The sequence below is a fragment of the Festucalex cinctus genome, chromosome 1, assembly GCF_051991245.1.
Source record: "Festucalex cinctus isolate MCC-2025b chromosome 1, RoL_Fcin_1.0, whole genome shotgun sequence".
Taxonomy (NCBI): Eukaryota; Metazoa; Chordata; class Actinopteri; order Syngnathiformes; family Syngnathidae; genus Festucalex; species Festucalex cinctus.
Genome location: NC_135411.1, coordinates 50,831,492 through 50,848,321, shown reverse-complemented (window position 1 = coordinate 50,848,321; position 16,830 = coordinate 50,831,492). Strand labels below are relative to the sequence as shown.

At 41.9% G+C, this 16,830-nt stretch overlaps 3 protein-coding genes across 4 annotated transcripts; all 3 read left to right on the top strand.

Annotated features, from left to right (window-relative positions):
• Nucleotides 1-91: 91 nt before the first annotated feature.
• Nucleotides 92-7,753, top strand: LOC144032579 (uncharacterized). The gene is made up of 4 exons (XM_077540100.1): nt 92-129; nt 2,468-2,930; nt 3,006-3,404; nt 3,641-7,753. The coding sequence occupies exons 2-4, from the start codon at nt 2,487-2,489 to the stop codon at nt 7,547-7,549; spliced, it is 4,752 nt and encodes a 1,583-aa protein (XP_077396226.1). The 5' UTR covers nt 92-129; nt 2,468-2,486; the 3' UTR covers nt 7,550-7,753.
• A 1,284-nt stretch (nt 7,754-9,037) lies between these two features.
• Nucleotides 9,038-11,197, top strand: LOC144032563 (mitochondrial ribosome and complex I assembly factor AltMIEF1-like). The gene is made up of 2 exons (XM_077540099.1): nt 9,038-9,095; nt 10,946-11,197. The coding sequence occupies exons 1-2, from the start codon at nt 9,045-9,047 to the stop codon at nt 11,195-11,197; spliced, it is 303 nt and encodes a 100-aa protein (XP_077396225.1). The 5' UTR covers nt 9,038-9,044.
• A 273-nt stretch (nt 11,198-11,470) lies between these two features.
• On the top strand, nt 11,471-16,163 carry mief1 (mitochondrial elongation factor 1). Of its 2 annotated transcripts, XM_077540095.1 has the most exons (5): nt 11,471-11,617; nt 11,714-11,894; nt 12,012-12,047; nt 14,482-14,753; nt 14,839-16,163. In XM_077540095.1, the coding sequence occupies exons 1-5, from the start codon at nt 11,471-11,473 to the stop codon at nt 15,676-15,678; spliced, it is 1,476 nt and encodes a 491-aa protein (XP_077396221.1). In that variant the 3' UTR covers nt 15,679-16,163. The 2 variants fall into 2 exon arrangements, with proteins under 2 accessions (XP_077396221.1, XP_077396222.1); XM_077540096.1 differs by lacking the exon at nt 12,012-12,047.
• Nucleotides 16,164-16,830: the final 667 nt, after the last annotated feature.

Below are 16,830 nucleotides of genomic sequence, written 5' to 3'. Positions count from 1 at the left end.
GACCACAAGAATTTAAATTGCTTAATAAGAGTCACTGCATATCCATTAGAGACAAACCTAAGTTTTCTCCTGTTGACTGTTCTTCTATCATTCCGACTGGCCTGACCTGGGAGAAATTTCGACATTGAGGTGAGCAGATTTTCATGTTGGGATCATTATTCTGTACCTTGATGTGTCTTTTCATTTGTGCTATAATTGTAATGTAAAAAAAAAAAAAAAACATACCTAATTTAAAGAAATGTAATACTATATATACAAAGCTAAAATGTTAACACTTAAACTGTGTGATAGCTTGGTGTTTTTTGTGAGCAATATATTTTCTACAATGCAATTTGAAACACTTTGAAAGTGTCTAAGATAAAGAATAATAAGTAAGTACTCAAAAGGAAAAAATAAAATCCCAGTACATAGTCAACTGTACTGCTAACATAATATCATCTCTTGCATCAGCTCTCACCAATTTCTCCGGTGGAGAGCACCTTCCAAAAATACACACAAATCATTCCTGATGAATTAAAAAGCCATGTATATGTGGTTAGTGTGAATCTGGACCGGTACCCAGCCATTCCTAAATGCCTATTATTCCCCCCACCATGCCACCCCCAATACTCAACTAATTAGCTCAAATATTTTTGACAGCTATGCTTGTAACTTAACTTAATGTGAAGTACTCTTTGACGTGAACTATAAATTTAGAAAATCTCCTATACAGTATGATAACATCCATAAATGAAAACTGCCTGGGATTATTTTCCTCAGGCAAAATAGGCCAAAAAAGGATATTTAACTGCTTGGGGAAAGTCAAACATTGTAAAAAGTGTTTAAGAAATGCAAAGATGTTGGGGTGTGATCACAGATCCGGCAAACGTTTTGCTGCAAATGATCAACAGGGATGCAAAAAAAAAAAAAAAAAAAAAACAGAGGAAAACAAAGATCAAATTTAGTTGCTTTATGGGGTTCCCAAGCAGCAGGATCTTACATTACCTGTATGTAATAACCTTGGGTGAAAAAAGGTGTTGGAAGTGGATGTTTTCTCAGAGTAGTTATCACACTTAGGTTTAGTGGTGGGTTACAAGTAAGTCATAGACTGCTCACATAACTGACACATAAAGACAGAAAAGTGTCAAAATGCACAGATCAGGATTCATTTAACCTAACATACCCAGTTGCATATTTATTGGACTGTGGGAGTTGATCACAACTTCTGCTGATCTAATTATTGAGATATTGGAGTCACAAGACATGTATCCTGGCTACATGCATGTTCCAAAAAATCCATGTAGCCTGCATTGTGTGAATTATTTGAACTCATTTGGCCTAATGAAGAGAAATTCAATTAATAAACAGCAGCAACAAAACATTCAACTATCTGCACAGGTGTCAGTGTGTACGCAAAAATCCCCTCCGTCAACCAAATTAAGAATGGAATAAATTTGATAATAAACAGATTAACTAAAACCTTCAATAGGACATCTTGTGATGGTAATGCAAGTACAAATTAGAAGCAGCACATCTAAGTTGATGTTGCATATTGCAATTAATGCTGCTGTTTCAATCCTATGTATGCATGGCGATACTTAACCTATAGTGAATGTAAACCTGGAAATGTACATGTAAATTACAATAGATGTGCTGATGGTTAAATGAACTAGTGGAATATTTATTTTAATCCTATATTTAATGTGATTATCTTGATTACTGCTACATACAGAGTGGAAATGATCCAACTTCACTTAATTTGTCCGGATTTTTTTCAGATTAATTACGAATATATATTTGTTTGTCTATCTATGCAATCTTTACATGTTGACAGGTAGAACAATTAAATGCTTTTCCACTAGATGGCAGAAGGAAACTATCTGTATGTCACAGATGCCATTAAGCCAGTGTTTCTCAATTCCGGTCCTCAGTTAAACAGGCCCAGGTTACATCCATCTAAATCCATTTGCAAAGCCCCCCCGCCCCCACCCAAGCCAGCCTGTTTTGCATGTCACCTAATTCCCAATCACCTGATTCCAATGACAGCTAATCATGCCTGATAACGATCCTCACCTGTTGCAATTGGGAGACATGGAAAACAGGCTGGCTAGGGGGGCCTGAGGACCGGAATTGAGAAACACTGCATTAAGCCAACAGAATGTCATGTTTCTGCACATACTGAAAATTAGATGTATGCTCAGTTAAACAGGCCCAGGTTACATCCATCTAAGTCCATTTGCAAATTTATTATGACAGCATTATTTTTTCAGAACTCATATTTTGTGCGACTGAATTTGCTGGTGTGCTGTGAGACTTACCTGATGTAATATATGTGGCTTGGCTCAATAAATGTTGGGAAATAATGGCCTAACCTATGGGTCAAAACAGCTTCTAAACATTAGGTTTTGATGTGCATGTTCATTTGTATAATTCTGTAATTGTATTTCATAATTAATGTACAGTGTAACAAGTCCACCTCTTTCCCCAGCTTCGTAAATTTCAACAGGATGGCTCTTCTCGACTACCCTGTTCCAGCGATGGATTTGACCTTGCAGGAAGTTTGTCGGGTCCTACAGCTCACTTTAAGTCCTGATCGTTATGCTGACTTCAAAAGCATCCTAGAGAAGCAGAGGCCACTTCTTGAAGAAGCCCAGCAAAAATTAGCATCCAGTGCTGCAGGCCAAGAGAATTGGGTGACGGAGCAGTTCAAGAAAAGTTTGTTATCCTGTGCCGACCCCCTGTCAACCGCCACAGCCCTCCCAGTTGTTCTTCTACCTTCCAAAGCGAAGGGATGCAACCAGTTAACCAGAGCAGCTGCTCTGCTTTGGGCAGCAGCAAAGTTGTATAGTGAGCTAAACATGCTGGAGGGTGATGTGCCCATGGAAAAGACCCAGCAATCTGAGATTTTTGCTGCCACTCGAATTCCTGGGAAGAGTCGAGATGAAATTAAGGTATAGGAAAATCTGAATATGTCACAATTGTAGATTTTTAATACTGAGTCATTCTATATTTTCCCCTTCCTATAGGTTTATCCAGAAAGCATTCATGCCATTATCACTTGTGTTGGAGGAGTGTTCCCGGTTGACATACTGCAGCGGTCCGGCAGTAATGAGCCATTATCTGCTCGATCCTTCACTGATATCTACAACCAGCTGGCTAAGGTGGTGGATCAGCCAAACACTGGAAATCAGAATGACCCCTTGGCCGTTTGTAGACTCTCTGCTTTGGATCGCAAGTCCTGGGCTGCTATTAGGGAAGAGATCATGGAGAACGGAGGAGCTGCTGCAGCATCACTAAAGCTAATGGAAAGCGCTGTGCTGACATTAAGTCTGGAGGACTGCAACGCGCCTTCTGAATTGGCGGACATCCTCAATGCAGTGAGGCTTGGAGGAGAAGATGGTCCCTGTCTAAGATATTATGACAAGGTAGGACTGCTTAGATGACACTTCTCCACTTTTTATTTAATTTCCCAATTCATTCTTGCATACAGATTTTTTTTTTAACTAAGGTATCAATAATTCCAGTGGTTGAAGGCAAAAAATGAATATTTGAAATTCAACATTCACAGATCTCAACGTTTGGTGGTCATGAGACATCATACTAAATGGGACGCTATTTATTGGTGTACAGAGTAAACTAACCTGTCTTCTCTTTTTGGCAGGTGGTGAATCTTGTGGTGTTCAAGGACTGCACAGCTGGGATGGTGTTTGAGCACTGTGCTGTGGATGGCATGGTGGCTGGCCTTGTAACTGGGCATGTATATCAATTGTCAGAGACAGCTGATTTAAGCCTCGTGCATATTAATGCAGATAAAGTAAACGGGTCTGCCTCAGTGGATGACGTGAATCCTTTATACCCAACATGCCTAGCATTTACTTTGCATGGCAAGCATAGCACTAAGACATGCCTCGATTTAAAATCCCCAAATCCAGTTCTCACTTTCGATATGTCTTCTTATCCTGATGTGTTTTCAACTCTAAAAAGCCAAAGAGGCCTCTACGATGCTTGGATAAACTTCTCTTTACAACTGTCCCTGATGCAGACTCTTGGAGAATCCGCCGCCGCTCACATACTTGTCACTCCTACCCATATGCGCCACTACAAACATGGCCGTTGTGACCCCACCTACTCAGTCAGCATGAAGTCCCGTAAGTTAGTAAGTGTCTTGGCATCAAGCGTTCGTCCAGACAACACAATCCAAGACACAAATGGCCTCCTAAATTTGTTCCATGCTGCATATTTGGAACACAAGGCTCTCATAAAAAACACCAAAACTGGACATGGTGTAGGTCCCCATTTAGCTGTCCTTCGTCGAGCTTTATCAAATGACAATCCGTTGAAAAAGTTTCTGGACCCCTTTGGATGTCCGTCTGTGTACCTCACCGGTACTGACCTGATGGAGGGAGTGGAGTGTGGAGTTGGAAACGTTTATGCCCAAGATCAGCTCGCTGTAGCCTACCTTGGAAAAAAGGATAAGGTTCGAGTTGTGCTTAATGGGAAAGGTAGCTTTGCTTCGGTACTTGACAAGCTTCAGGAAAACTTGAAAGTAAACTTGAAGTTAGTGATGCTTTTAGCACTCAAATATGCAATTGCATGTCAAATGGGAGCTCTTGAGTGTCTCTTCAATCAAAACCAAACAAAGGACATGAATGATGAGATGAATCACTTTCCAACGAGCAATGGCAACAATAAAACAACAGTTGATTCGACCACAGATATGAGTTCGAACTATACTCTGGTGATCCATGCCGGTGCTGGAGAGGGAATGATGCTGAACACACAAGTGATAAATGTCATTGAGTTTGCTCTGCAAACAGCTTTAAATCTTGGATCGCAAGTGCTTCAACGTGGTGGGCATAGCCTGGATGCAGTTCAAAGGTCAGTAGAGGCTCTAGAAGACTGCTTTCTCTTCAATGCGGGTAAAGGCTCAGTATTAAACAGAGAAGGCAAAAATGAAATGGAGGCCACCATAGTAGATGGCAATCTAATGAGGTCTGGATCTGTTGCCTGTGTACAAAGTGTAAAGAACCCAATAAAAGCAGCTCGATGTGTCATGGAAAAAAGCTCACATTCCCTTATTGTGGGAGACGGTGCTGAGGAATTTCTGTGTGAAGTGTTGGGAGAGGAGGCAAAACCAGTCAAGCCTGACTATTTCTACACCGATCTCCGTCATAGAGAGTTAGCTGCGAAGCTTGCTAGTGCAAATCCTTCAAAAAACAATCATCCTCAAACAGTTGGAGCTGTGGCAATGGATTGTCAGCGGGGCTTGGCTGCTGCATCATCAACAGGTGGGTTAGTGGGGAAGCTGAAAGGGCGAGTTGGTGATACAGCAGTAGTTGGAGCAGGAATATATGCTGATAACACATTAGCTATTAGCTGCTCTGGGGATGGAGATGTGTTTCTAAGACACACTGTTGCACAAAAAATCGCCAGCCTCTACCACCACAAAGGCTATAGTCTCAGACAGGCATGTAGAGAGGTGATGACAGAAAACCTGAAAGATGTATGTGCAGGAATCATTGCAGTCGACTCTAAAGGGGACTCTGTTATTGAAACAAATGCTGGTGTCATGTTTGTAGCCTCGATAGTTGGTGAAATATCCAGAGTCGAGGTGCTTCGACCCCTAAAGAATGTCTCTAATGTGATCTGGGAAACAGATGAGCTGGTTGCATACCTGAATCCCAACCCGTGGACCCCTGGGTCAACTATTTTGACCAGAAAAACTCTTAGTGGCACCCAGAGCATCTTCCATCTGCCTGAATCTGATTTTGTGTCTCTGCTACAAGAAGCAAAATCTGTATCAAGTATTCTATGCAGCAAACTTGGAGTGCAACGCTGTGCTTTGGTTTTCTATCCCAAACCCAATCAACCAGCACAAATTAGACTGCTACCACTTCACGGCTTAGGGCCAAAGTGGCAGCCCCATCTTGCCAGCAAAGAGGAATTTTACTCCTACAATTCTGGATACTGTACCTCTAAAAGTGGCCCAAGATGGGATGATGAAGCACTTGACAAGGTTCAAGGCCAGATTAGGACTGGATTGCCAACAACAAATGCACCCTCTAGCTTTGAATTTTTGGGGGCTCGCTCTGATAACAACCTGTTCAGTCGGATTGTACGAGGAGAGGAGCAACAGTGGAGAGTTTGGGAAGATAGTCAACATGTTGCCTTTCTAACACCCTACCCAAACACTCCTGGGGCAACTGTTGTGATGCCCCGCAAGCCACTGCCCAGTGACATCTTAAAACTGGAGGAAACTGACTACAAAGCTTTGATCTTGGCAACTTATAAAGTTGCCCAACTGCTGGAAGAGGGAATGGGAGCTGAATGTGTTGCACTGATTTTTGAGGGCTTTGAGATTAATTATGCTCATGCCAAGCTTTTCCCCTTGCTACATTCCCCAGAAGGCTTTAAGATTACCAGATCACAAGCAGAATTCTTCCAAAAATATCCTGGATATGTATCCTCACTTGATGGTCCAGCTGCTGACCCAGATGACCTCAAAACACTCTTCTCCAAAATCACCCAGTGCCGGCCTTCACGATCATGGGAAGACCCTCAAACCCACTCCATACTCGCTATCACGAGCCAGTGGTATCGTAACCTGTTCCAGATACAGAACACTCTTTTCCACAGCACTGTAGAGTATTTTAGCCATTCCTGTCAGTACTCCTATGCCCTGACACCTCTTACTACAGACACCATCTCATCCCCAATGGGACTGGGGTCTGATTCAGAACCAGTTTCTGTTCACCTCTTGGGTCAAGACATCTACCTAGCAGACTCCATGCAATTTGTGCTTGAATACTTCCTCCGTTTCCAGGATAACCTGCCGGGGACCTACTACATATCTCCCAGCTTTAGAGGAGAAGATCCTGACGCCACACACTTGAACCAATTCTACCATGTGGAGTGTGAACTGTTGGGTGACATGGACTGTGCCATCTCAAAAGCAGAAGGATACTTGTCTCATCTCACCAAGTCCATGCTGAAGAGACACTCAGATATAATCCTCAAAACTGCTGGGACTCTCACACATATCACATTCATGCTGAGTAAATTAGATGGAAAAACCCCACTACCACGAGTGGCTCTCGACCAGGCCATTCCAATGATGCCTTCTGCCGATTGCTTGGAGTGGGTACAAGATGGTCAGCCACACTTTGGCAGAAAGCTTACACGCAAAGGAGAGCGGCTTTTGATAGAAAAATATGGTGGCGCTGTTTGGCTGACTGAGATGGACCATCTGGCAGTTCCCTTCTATCAGGCCTATGTGGAAGGCAGCGACCGGGCCAAAGCCAAGGCTGCAGACCTTCTGCTGGGCTTAGGTGAGACTGTGGGTCTTGGTGAACGCCATTCCACCCCTGCCATGGTACAGGAGGCCCTCAGACACCATGCAGTTCCACAGCAGCCCTATAAGTGGTACAGTGACATGCGCAAAATGAAGCCACTTCTTACCAGTGGGTGGGGCATGGGGACAGAGCGATACTTGTGTTGGCTGCTTCAGCATGATGATGTAAGAGATATACAGATTATTCCGAGACTCAAAGGAGATAAGTATATGCCATGATCATCACTAGGATACTCTGGCTATGCATACCTGACTCAAGATAAATACTCACAACTGTATAATATAACACGTCTCGATGATGCAAATTATTGAAATTTCCAGCTGTTTTTATTTATTTTCAAATGTGTGTTTTCCCGTTTCAAGAGCCTTTTAATTCTTTATTTCTTCTAAAGTTGTGCAAAAATAAATCTACATTTATAGACATCCATCTATCCATCCATCAGTTATTTAAATGCTTTCATCAATGGATTATTCTCATCTTCCGCATGGATTTACAAGAACTGTGCCAGTGAAAGTTGCCTCTTGTAGTAAAAACTATGTTGCAAAGTTGACAAAGTATTTAATCACAGCATACGTTTTTGTTAGTCTTGTCCAATTTTGGTGGTTGTTGTTGTTTTTTTATCTCTCACAACTTAAAAGACAAACATTTTCACTGTTTTCAAAAAGAAAATAAATATAAATCTATCTTTCTTGCAAGTGTGGTTTTTATCCTGTTATGCCAGTGTGTGCACCATACACAGCTACATGTGTATCCAACCATTTCCATTTCCTAAAACACTAATTAAGCCTCTATTCCATCTTAATTTGGGTAAGTGACATCTTGAACTGGCCACTAGTGACTCACAGACACAACCATTCAAACTGCGCACAGAGGTTATAGATACAAACCCAGTCTTCACTGTAAAGCAGATGTGCTAAACACTAATAAAAAATGTTGTACACCCTCCTCCAGCACACCCTTTTGTTTTACATCATTAAATGGATGTAATTCTATGACTCCTCCTCACAAACACTTTAATCGCATGTATAAATAAATTAATAATAATACTAATAATAATAAACTACAAATAATTCCCTCAGACTCAGATTGTTCATAATTGCTGTTCATCACCTTCAAACCCACCCCCCAACGCTCTCTCTCGTTCTCTCTCTCTCTCTCACTCTCTCTCTCTCTCGTTCTCTCTCTCTCTCTCTCTCTCTCTCTCTCTCTCTCTCTCTCTCTCTCTCTCTCTCTCTCTCTCTCTCATATTAAATATTTTGTTAGATGTAGTTAACAGAAAAACCTTTGGAATATCCCAATAATCCATTTTCCTATTTTTTCTTTCGTTAGATAATGCACAAAATGGACCAATGACGGCTCGTACCCCGAGACAAAAGTCAATAATGTATGTGCGTTTCCTGAAAGTTCGGGGGTGGGGTCTGGTTTAAATACATGGGTGCATGGTTTGGTTTACAAATACCCTTGACATTTGTGAGCATATACTTAAACTAACTAAACTGGCCTGCCGACTACTGTACTTATTTGTCTGCATGTACGCCTGTAATCTAAATGTATCTTTTTATCTGGCGAAATAACTCACCCGGAAGTAGAATATCAGTCGCCTATTTGTTTCCGGTTGTAACTTAAATGTCTTGACCCCCGGCATTGGGAGGACTGTTGAGCTTTCTGAAAAATCACCGGTCTAATTTTAATACGTAAGTGCTTCGTGTGTGCATGACGTGTGTTGTATTATATCACCGGCCGTGCTTCGTGTATGTTTTACGTGTAAGTCAGCGCTTGGCTAACGTCAGTGGGTCTGATATGCTAACAAGTCAGAAGAGTGACTTTCCTTCCTGTCAGCCATTTTCTCTTTTGAAATTAACCTTTGCAACTTGCATTTTCGTGACCACTGTTGTTTGTAATCGTTTCACGACAGATTTTGTTATTCTGATAGGCACTCACATTATTGCTCACTGTGTGGGATTGCTAACGTTAGCTTCAGCCTCTGGGTTCAGAAAACCTGTCTTGAAATGTGCAATGCGTGTCAGCCACCTCGTTAATATCTAATGTGCTTTTTCTCCTTATTCGGCTTTTGAATGTGGCAGTATGTTGAAAATATTGCGTTGGATGTACTGTGCAAAAATGTTGAGAACACAGTTGTAGCACTCGATATTCTAGGTAAACGTAAATGAAATTGGGTTCCATGTTAATAAAATACCATAAACGCCTACAGTTCTGTGCAAAAGTCTAAGGTCACGGTTAAATTTGTTGTTTGTTTTCGGTGTCACGGTATGATTCTGCAAGTTGGACGATTCCATTGCTACCATATTGACTCGCATGGTAAAAACAAACCACGCACCGATGTCCAGGTCAATCACCATCCCTCTCCAAAGTTTTGTGGGCTGTTCCTTATTAGTTAAAGTATTCATCGTTGACAAGCATTATTGAAAATTAATGAATTGGCTATTGACTGCTGTGAAAAGGGTCAAAACAAATGGTGACCCAAGCCTTTTGCACAGAACTGTAAAGCTGTCATTTGTACCATTTTGTAAAAATAAACTGCGAGAGGCCTTACACTTTTGCACATTTTAGTGTTTGTAGTAGTGCACTGATATCATGTCTATTTACATCCCTCTGATACAGGCATGTCCAAACTTTTTCATTTGAGGGCCACATACAGAAATTCAGAAGGACGCAAGGGCCACATAATGTTATGAAGAGAAATTGTATTTAGTCCTAAAAATTGTACAAATATTTATGTGTGCTTTTGCATATTTAGAAAAATGCGACAGTATATAAACCAATTTATTTGTAATATGGCAGTAGGGTTATTATAGTTTTGGAATATTTCATTTTAGTTAATTTTTATTAGTTTTCAGGGTGGTTCTGTTAGTTTTTATTAGTTTAGTTCTTTAAAAATGCTTAGTTTTAATTTAGTTTGTTAGTTTCAGTATTAGTATTATTTTTTATTTTTTCCAAAAATGTGTATTCCTTGTGCGCAATATTTAAAAAAATACCATCATCTGAAGGTGCTTTTCTATTGGCTGCTGCTAGATGACGTCACTTCTGTGTGACATACTTTCAAATGTCATTATTCTGGTTTATATCAAAATAAATCTACTAAAAATCACATTTAAAATCATCCCCAAAGGCTCATACATTAAATTAATTACCAAAGACTAAAACGAAGGACATTTTTGCTATAATTATAGTTAGTTTTAGTTAGTTTTGTAAACATAAAATGCAGTTTCAGTTAGTTTTCGTTTTTTTAAAAGCATTTTCGTCTTTATTTCGGTAACAATATTATTGTTTTGAATTTTAGTTTGTTTTTTCATTAGTTTTAGGTAACTAAAATAACCTTAATGGCACCTGTTCTTCAATACCCTCCCTTCTTACTTTGACCATCTCCAAACATTTTTGTTTTGTTTATTTTATTTGAACTGAGTCATATGCCATTTTTTAGCATATGATGCGGGCCACTGAAAAATGGATGGCGGGCCGTAAATGGCCCCCGGGCCGTAGTTTGGACACTGGCGCTCTAATACCTTTGTCGTCTCCTCTTTTTGCTTTCCCTCATATGTTACTTGTATCACTGTCATGTTCTAATTTGATCACTCTCTAATGGGCTTTTCCAGGTGACAGGGTGCTCCCCCCCTCTGCAAGGGTGGTCCCTCATGGGCGGCTGGTCTAGCAGAGCTGTGCTGGAGCTGTACCGGGCACTGCTCCGTGCAGGGCGTCACCTTCAGTACACTGATCGCAACTATTACCGCCGTGCTGTGGCTCGTGAGTTCCGGCGCTGCCAAGCCCTGACAGCACCTGAAGATAAGGAGGAGGCTCTGAAGAGGGGCCAGTTCTTCCTCAGTAGCCGATTGGGTGGGCTTATGTAGTGGGGAACTTGGGGAGGGGAAGTGGTCATCTGGAAGGTATCTTTCCCAGGTGGGGTGCCCATCCATTTGTTGCTTCTGACAAGTGTTCAACATAAATGAGTACACACCATTTAGAAAAGTAAACTTGATGATTATTAAACTCACCTACGTTTGAATTCTTGCAGATTTCATTTTATTAATCTGAAAGTTCTCTTTACTGGTTGTTTGTGTATATTCATGAAAAAAAATGTTCGAAAAATCATTGAGTCTTTTTTTTATTATTTCAGCTGCAGGATGGCCGGAGTGAATGGTGATCGTAAAGGGAAGAAAGATGACAATGGCATTGGCACAGCCATCGACTTCATGCTTTCAAATGCTAAGCTTGTTTTGGGGGTGGGCGGAGCTGCCATGCTTGGCATCGCAACGCTCGCTGTCAAAAGAGTGCGCAAAATGCAATTATATTTGTTTTATTTTACTCATTACCACATTTGTCCGAACTAAGTGGAAAAACCTCACTGTGCTGTCTTTGCCGCGCAGATGTACGACCGTGCCATCAGTGCTCCAACCAGCCCCACCAAGATGGAGCAGAAAGGAAAACAAAGCTGGGAAGAGCCAGCCTGGGTGGGTTCGTCACCACGGGTTCTGAACCATGACATGAAGGCCACCATTAGCAGGTCACTTCAGTCCCTGCCCACCGCCTCAAATTCCTTTGAATCAGGTGTGTACAACAAACTTGTCAACTTTGTATGAAATTGCTCTAAATAATTGTCTTTTTTTTTTTTTTTTTTTTTTTTTACAACCATTTTGTTGCTTCTATTTCTGTATTTGGTAACAGACATCCAATTTGGAGGATTTTTGCCATTTGTTCACAGTGGGTGTTCATGCTATAGTCAACAACATAGATAGACATAGTTAGATTAGACTTCGTCTGATGAGATCAACATTGTTTCAGATATGTTACATTGTAGAATACCGCTACTCTTGCGATTTGTAGTACAGTCTAGGGCTGAACGATTATATAAAATAATCTAATTGAAGGCAACACAGGCTTTTGTTTTGGTGAACTAAGCTCGTTTGGAGCTCTTATATTCTGGCGTGGTTGCGGCCGACAGTTACTTGCAAATTGTCATTAAAGAGTTTGCTCACCTCTTGGCCTGTTTAGTTCACCAACGCTACAATACATGTAAATTAGAGGCGGCGGCGGCATCTAAATGACGGTAATGACGCGTAATAATCGTTTCGTCCGTCCTAATTCGTCACGAGAACCGATACTTCGGTGCCAAGTCGATGCCAAGATTCTGAAAATGTGACGATACTGCCTTTTCTACAATGCCCGAAGTATCGTTGGTACAGAGGCGGCAGATCTGCCCGTGTCTTTTGTGTTGTTTTGGGGGTCCAACTTAGAGGAGAAAGAAAAGAAAGGAAAAAAAAATCCACTTATCAAAGCTAAGCTGTCTAGACTAGCACGTAGCAATCAACATGTCCTCCTCACCAGTGTGGTGTTTTTTTCTCCATGGCTGAAGATCAAAACATTTTAAGCAAGAATTCGAAGAGGGGGAAAGAAGGCTTTTGCTCACCTGAAATCCGTCATCATGTCAAAGCCGTTTTGAACGAACGTGAAGGAGGCACAGCTAATGTTGCTAGGCTAACGGCGCTAAGCTAACAAGACAGCAACAACAAATCTAAAGCCATTAACACCAAAGTTATGGCATTCATAGCGCTAGACAAGCAGCCGGTTTTTGTAGCTAGTTTTTTGCACGTTAATAGCACATTTGGAGCCATGTTGCATCCTCCCAAGTGGTTATCGGTTATCGGCACAGTATTTAATATTGTTGTTTACTCTATTGTTTAATACTTTAATGCGCAGTATTTTATTTTAATGCTTTAAAGCCACATGCCAATTGTTCTGTTTAAGCACACAGTATCGTTGTGTGTTCACTTCTAATAAAGGAGTGTATGTTGAAGTACATGGGATTTATTATTTATTTTCTATTTTTACCGTGGCATCGAAATGGCATTGGGAATCGTGGAATTTCAATGGTATCGGCATCGACTACGAAATTTCTGGTATCGTGACATCCCTAGTCCTAATTTTTTTTTCATGAAATCAGACAACACAACATATGGCCACATACAGTGGAACCTCTACTTACGAAATTAATTGGTTCTGGAAGAAAGTTCTTAAGTAGAAAATTTTGTAAGTAGAGACGCATTTTCCATGTAAATGCCCTAATCCGTTCCAAGCCTCCCAAAATTCAGACACAAATGTTTTATAAAGCATAAAAATGCATCAAAACATGTAACAAATACATGTTACAATTAGATTATTGCACAATAAATGAGAGTTGTGCATAATGGAAAAAAACAAAGAATAAAGTAAAGAATAAAAATGATGGTCATTTACCTTTTTAACTGCTGTCCTCATCGTTTTTTTGCCCTCTGGTTCATGTTCTCCTCTCTCAGAAGTTTTTTTTTTTTTTTTTTTTTTTTTTTTTGGCCTGGTGTTTTGTAAGAGGACTGATCCATGGATGTTTTTTTTATTTTTTTTAAAACAATCCTTCGGAAATGCCCAAGGCAAACATCATCTTAGTGAGCAAACGCCCGACTGGTGAACACTTTTTCTGGGCGATTCTTTTATACAAATTCAGAAACTTCATGGAAACTTCCGGTATGGCGAGGCATCTTTTTTTTTTTTTTTAAAAGGCCCGTCTCGTCGCAATTAAAAACTTACTGTGCCTTCATCAATAACCAATTGTTTGAATTTTTGCACAAATTCGTTGGCCGTTAGTTCATACATTTACGAAAAACTATCGGAACACCTCATGGGCCGCGGGATGAATGATGAGGACGCTGTATAGACACCGATCTAGTATACGCTCATACCTATGGTAGAGGTTCCTCTTAGCCAATGGGATGCCAGAACGATGCACAAACACCGATCTAGTATTTACGCTCATAGGTACCTATGGTAGGAAATAGCCATAGCCGAAAGTATGTTGCGTTCGGTAATGTATTTTTACCTTTCGTACCTAGAAATTTCTTTCGTAACAAGAGGCAATATTTTCCCGTTGAGGAGTTTCGTAACTCGAAAATTTCGTATGAAGAGACGTTCGTAAGTAGAGGTTCCACTGTACACACCTATTTAGCCTCAAAATATAAGACAACTCAAATTTATCAGCCGCTGCCGCACATTTAATTGCAAATGCAATTAATCGTTCAGCCCCAGTACAGTCTCAACCAAGTAACATTTGACCCACCATTTCTTTTGATCTTCTAATCCACCTGCCCTGTCTATCGCTCCCCAGACTACCTGCGCAGGGCTGTGGGTCGAGCTGCAGCGAAAGGCAGCGGCCCGACTCAGGCCGAGCTGCTCCGTGCTCGGATGCGTCTGTCCCTGCAGGAGCGTCTGTGGGATTTCTACCAGAACAATGTGGACATTCCCGCTGAGGAGCAAGCCGTGGCCCGGAGGGCAGCGTTGGATATTTGCGCCGAGCTCCGGGTATTCCTCCACGCCAAACTTCCCGACATGCCGCTCCGAGAGATGTACCTGAGCGGCAGCCTCTACGATGACTTGCAGGTGAGATGCAGCACATCTTTTTGTCTTTCTTTGTCATAAGTCTGACTCGATCTGTGACTCAAAACGCAAATCATCCATCACCAAGGTGGTGACGGCGGACCACGCCCAGCTAATGGTGCCTCTCATTCTGGAGAAGAACTTGTGGTCGTCCATACCCGGAGAGGACACAATCATGAACGTTCCAGGTTTCTGTTTGGTTCGCAGAGAGAATTTAGAATATTTCCCACGGAACAGCAGCTACTGGGACCGCTGCATGGTGGGAGGTTACCTCTCCCCTAAATCAGTCCTGGAGGTTTTTGACAAGCTGGTTGGTACGATCAACTGGCCCGCTATTGGCAGCGTCCTGGACTATGTGATTCGTCCTGTGGTCCCCTCAGAAACACTGACCTTGGAGGTGCAGTACGAGACGGACCGAAAGCTTTTTGTGGACTTTTTGCCGTTACTCGTCATGGAGGACGGGACTTCTCTCATAGCCAAACGGCATCGGCTCGCCGCCGAGCGCCACGAGAACCTGTGGCGGCAGAGCTTCAGAGTGGCAGAGACCGCACGGCTCAGGGCCTTGGATCAAGAAGATGGAGGCTACCGATGCGCCTGCCTCAAGGTGGCCAAGGCCGTATGCAAGCTCAATCCCGCCCTCAACCGGCTTAATGCCAGCCAGCTCACAAACGCCATCTTGCTGCTAAGTGAAAAACAAGCCAACTGGACCCACGAGACGCTGGCCGACAACTTCCTACAGCTGCTGAAGGCGCTAGTGGGTTACCTGGAGGCGGGGAGGCTTCCCTGCGCCCTTAACCCAAAAGTGAACTTATTCTGTGAACTGACTGAGCAGGAAGTGGATGAGCTGGGCTACACGCTTTACTGTGCGCTTTCGGAACCTGAATCGCTTCTGATAACTGGAGCGACGCAGCTTCCGCATCCCTCCTAAAAGATCAAATTCAATACATGTGTGGTACTTGGTTAAGTAGTTCTCCAGGTGCTGTTGACCTGCAGGCAAAATTTTCATACCTGATATTGACGTCTGAGAAAATCGCCTTGTGGCATTTGCTCGGTCTTGAGCTCGAGCGACTTTTGTGCCGTTAATCCAAATATACTTTTAATCTCAGATGCCCGTGTCAAGTCCAAATGCGACGGTGTCTCGCACTGTGGCCATCGTATTCATGAAGTTGATGTATGTTTCATGCATCGCCTTGAAAAGGCAAAACTTTCATTGTCATATACAATGTATTACTCTGCATCAGATCATAGCGCTTTTAAACTGATTGGACAGTTTTAGGTTAACAGACAAGTCTCATGCATTTTATGATAGCCATGGTTATGGAGATTACAGATCTGTGACACTGTGTCTAAACAGAATGGAATGTTTATTGTCTGTATGTCAACACAAAAGCTAATAAAATGCTGAAAAATTGATTTGCCAAAAGACTCAAGGTTCCTCAGTGTAAAGAAAACCTAGTTTTAATTGAAGAAAGGCTTTGCAAAAATACTTTATTGAAGACCTAACATGTTATCCAATTAATGTGGAAACAGTCATGTGTTGCTGACCAGCATGTGTGTCAGGTGAAGGCAATATCCATCTGAAAATGACTTCACCTGATTGGCTGCCATCTCATTACATGGGAGTAAAACACAACAGCATGCCGTTTGACATCACTCAACAACCGCTTGGTCATGAGCAGAAACTATTCCCTTGTGACTGCCTGCGTGTACAGAGCTTCTCTTTGTTTCACTCGGATGAAGAGGACCTTTCTTCTCCACTTCCACAGCAGCTGATTGGTGCAAATCTTTTTACTAGCTTCCGTGATCATGCGTCACTTTGGGACTGAGGTTCCAAATGTAAGGACACAATTTGTCCAAGACTTTTAAAGAAGTGTTGGTGTCACCTGTGTTTTGTTGTTTATTTTGGTGTGTGTTCATCAGATGTATGAAGCATTGTTTTGTCCGGAAGCCTATCCTCCAAAAAACTGGACACTTATTCCAATCAGTGCAACTAATAATGGGTGGTGTGTCTAACCACACCTCACTAGCTCTTATGTGGTGTACATGTTGAAACTTGAACCCTAATCGACTTCCTGTGCAA

Bases quoted from the DNA above. Each gene is read 5' to 3' on its own strand.
- LOC144032579 (XM_077540100.1), top strand. From the start codon at position 2,487: ATGGCTCTTCTCGACTACCCTGTTCCAGCGATGGATTTGACCTTGCAG. The intron at 2,931-3,005 runs GTATAGGAAAAT...CCCTTCCTATAG, and splicing joins AGAGTCGAGATGAAATTAAG to GTTTATCCAGAAAGCATTCA. The intron at 3,405-3,640 runs GTAGGACTGCTT...TCTTTTTGGCAG, and splicing joins GTCTAAGATATTATGACAAG to GTGGTGAATCTTGTGGTGTT.
- LOC144032563 (XM_077540099.1), top strand. From the start codon at position 9,045: ATGACGTGTGTTGTATTATATCACCGGCCGTGCTTCGTGTATGTTTTA. The intron at 9,096-10,945 runs GTAAGTCAGCGC...GGGCTTTTCCAG, and splicing joins GCTTCGTGTATGTTTTACGT to GTGACAGGGTGCTCCCCCCC.
- mief1 (XM_077540095.1), top strand. From the start codon at position 11,471: ATGGCCGGAGTGAATGGTGATCGTAAAGGGAAGAAAGATGACAATGGC. The intron at 11,618-11,713 runs GTGCGCAAAATG...TTTGCCGCGCAG, and splicing joins CAACGCTCGCTGTCAAAAGA to ATGTACGACCGTGCCATCAG. The intron at 12,048-14,481 runs GTGGGTGTTCAT...ATCGCTCCCCAG, and splicing joins ATTTTTGCCATTTGTTCACA to ACTACCTGCGCAGGGCTGTG.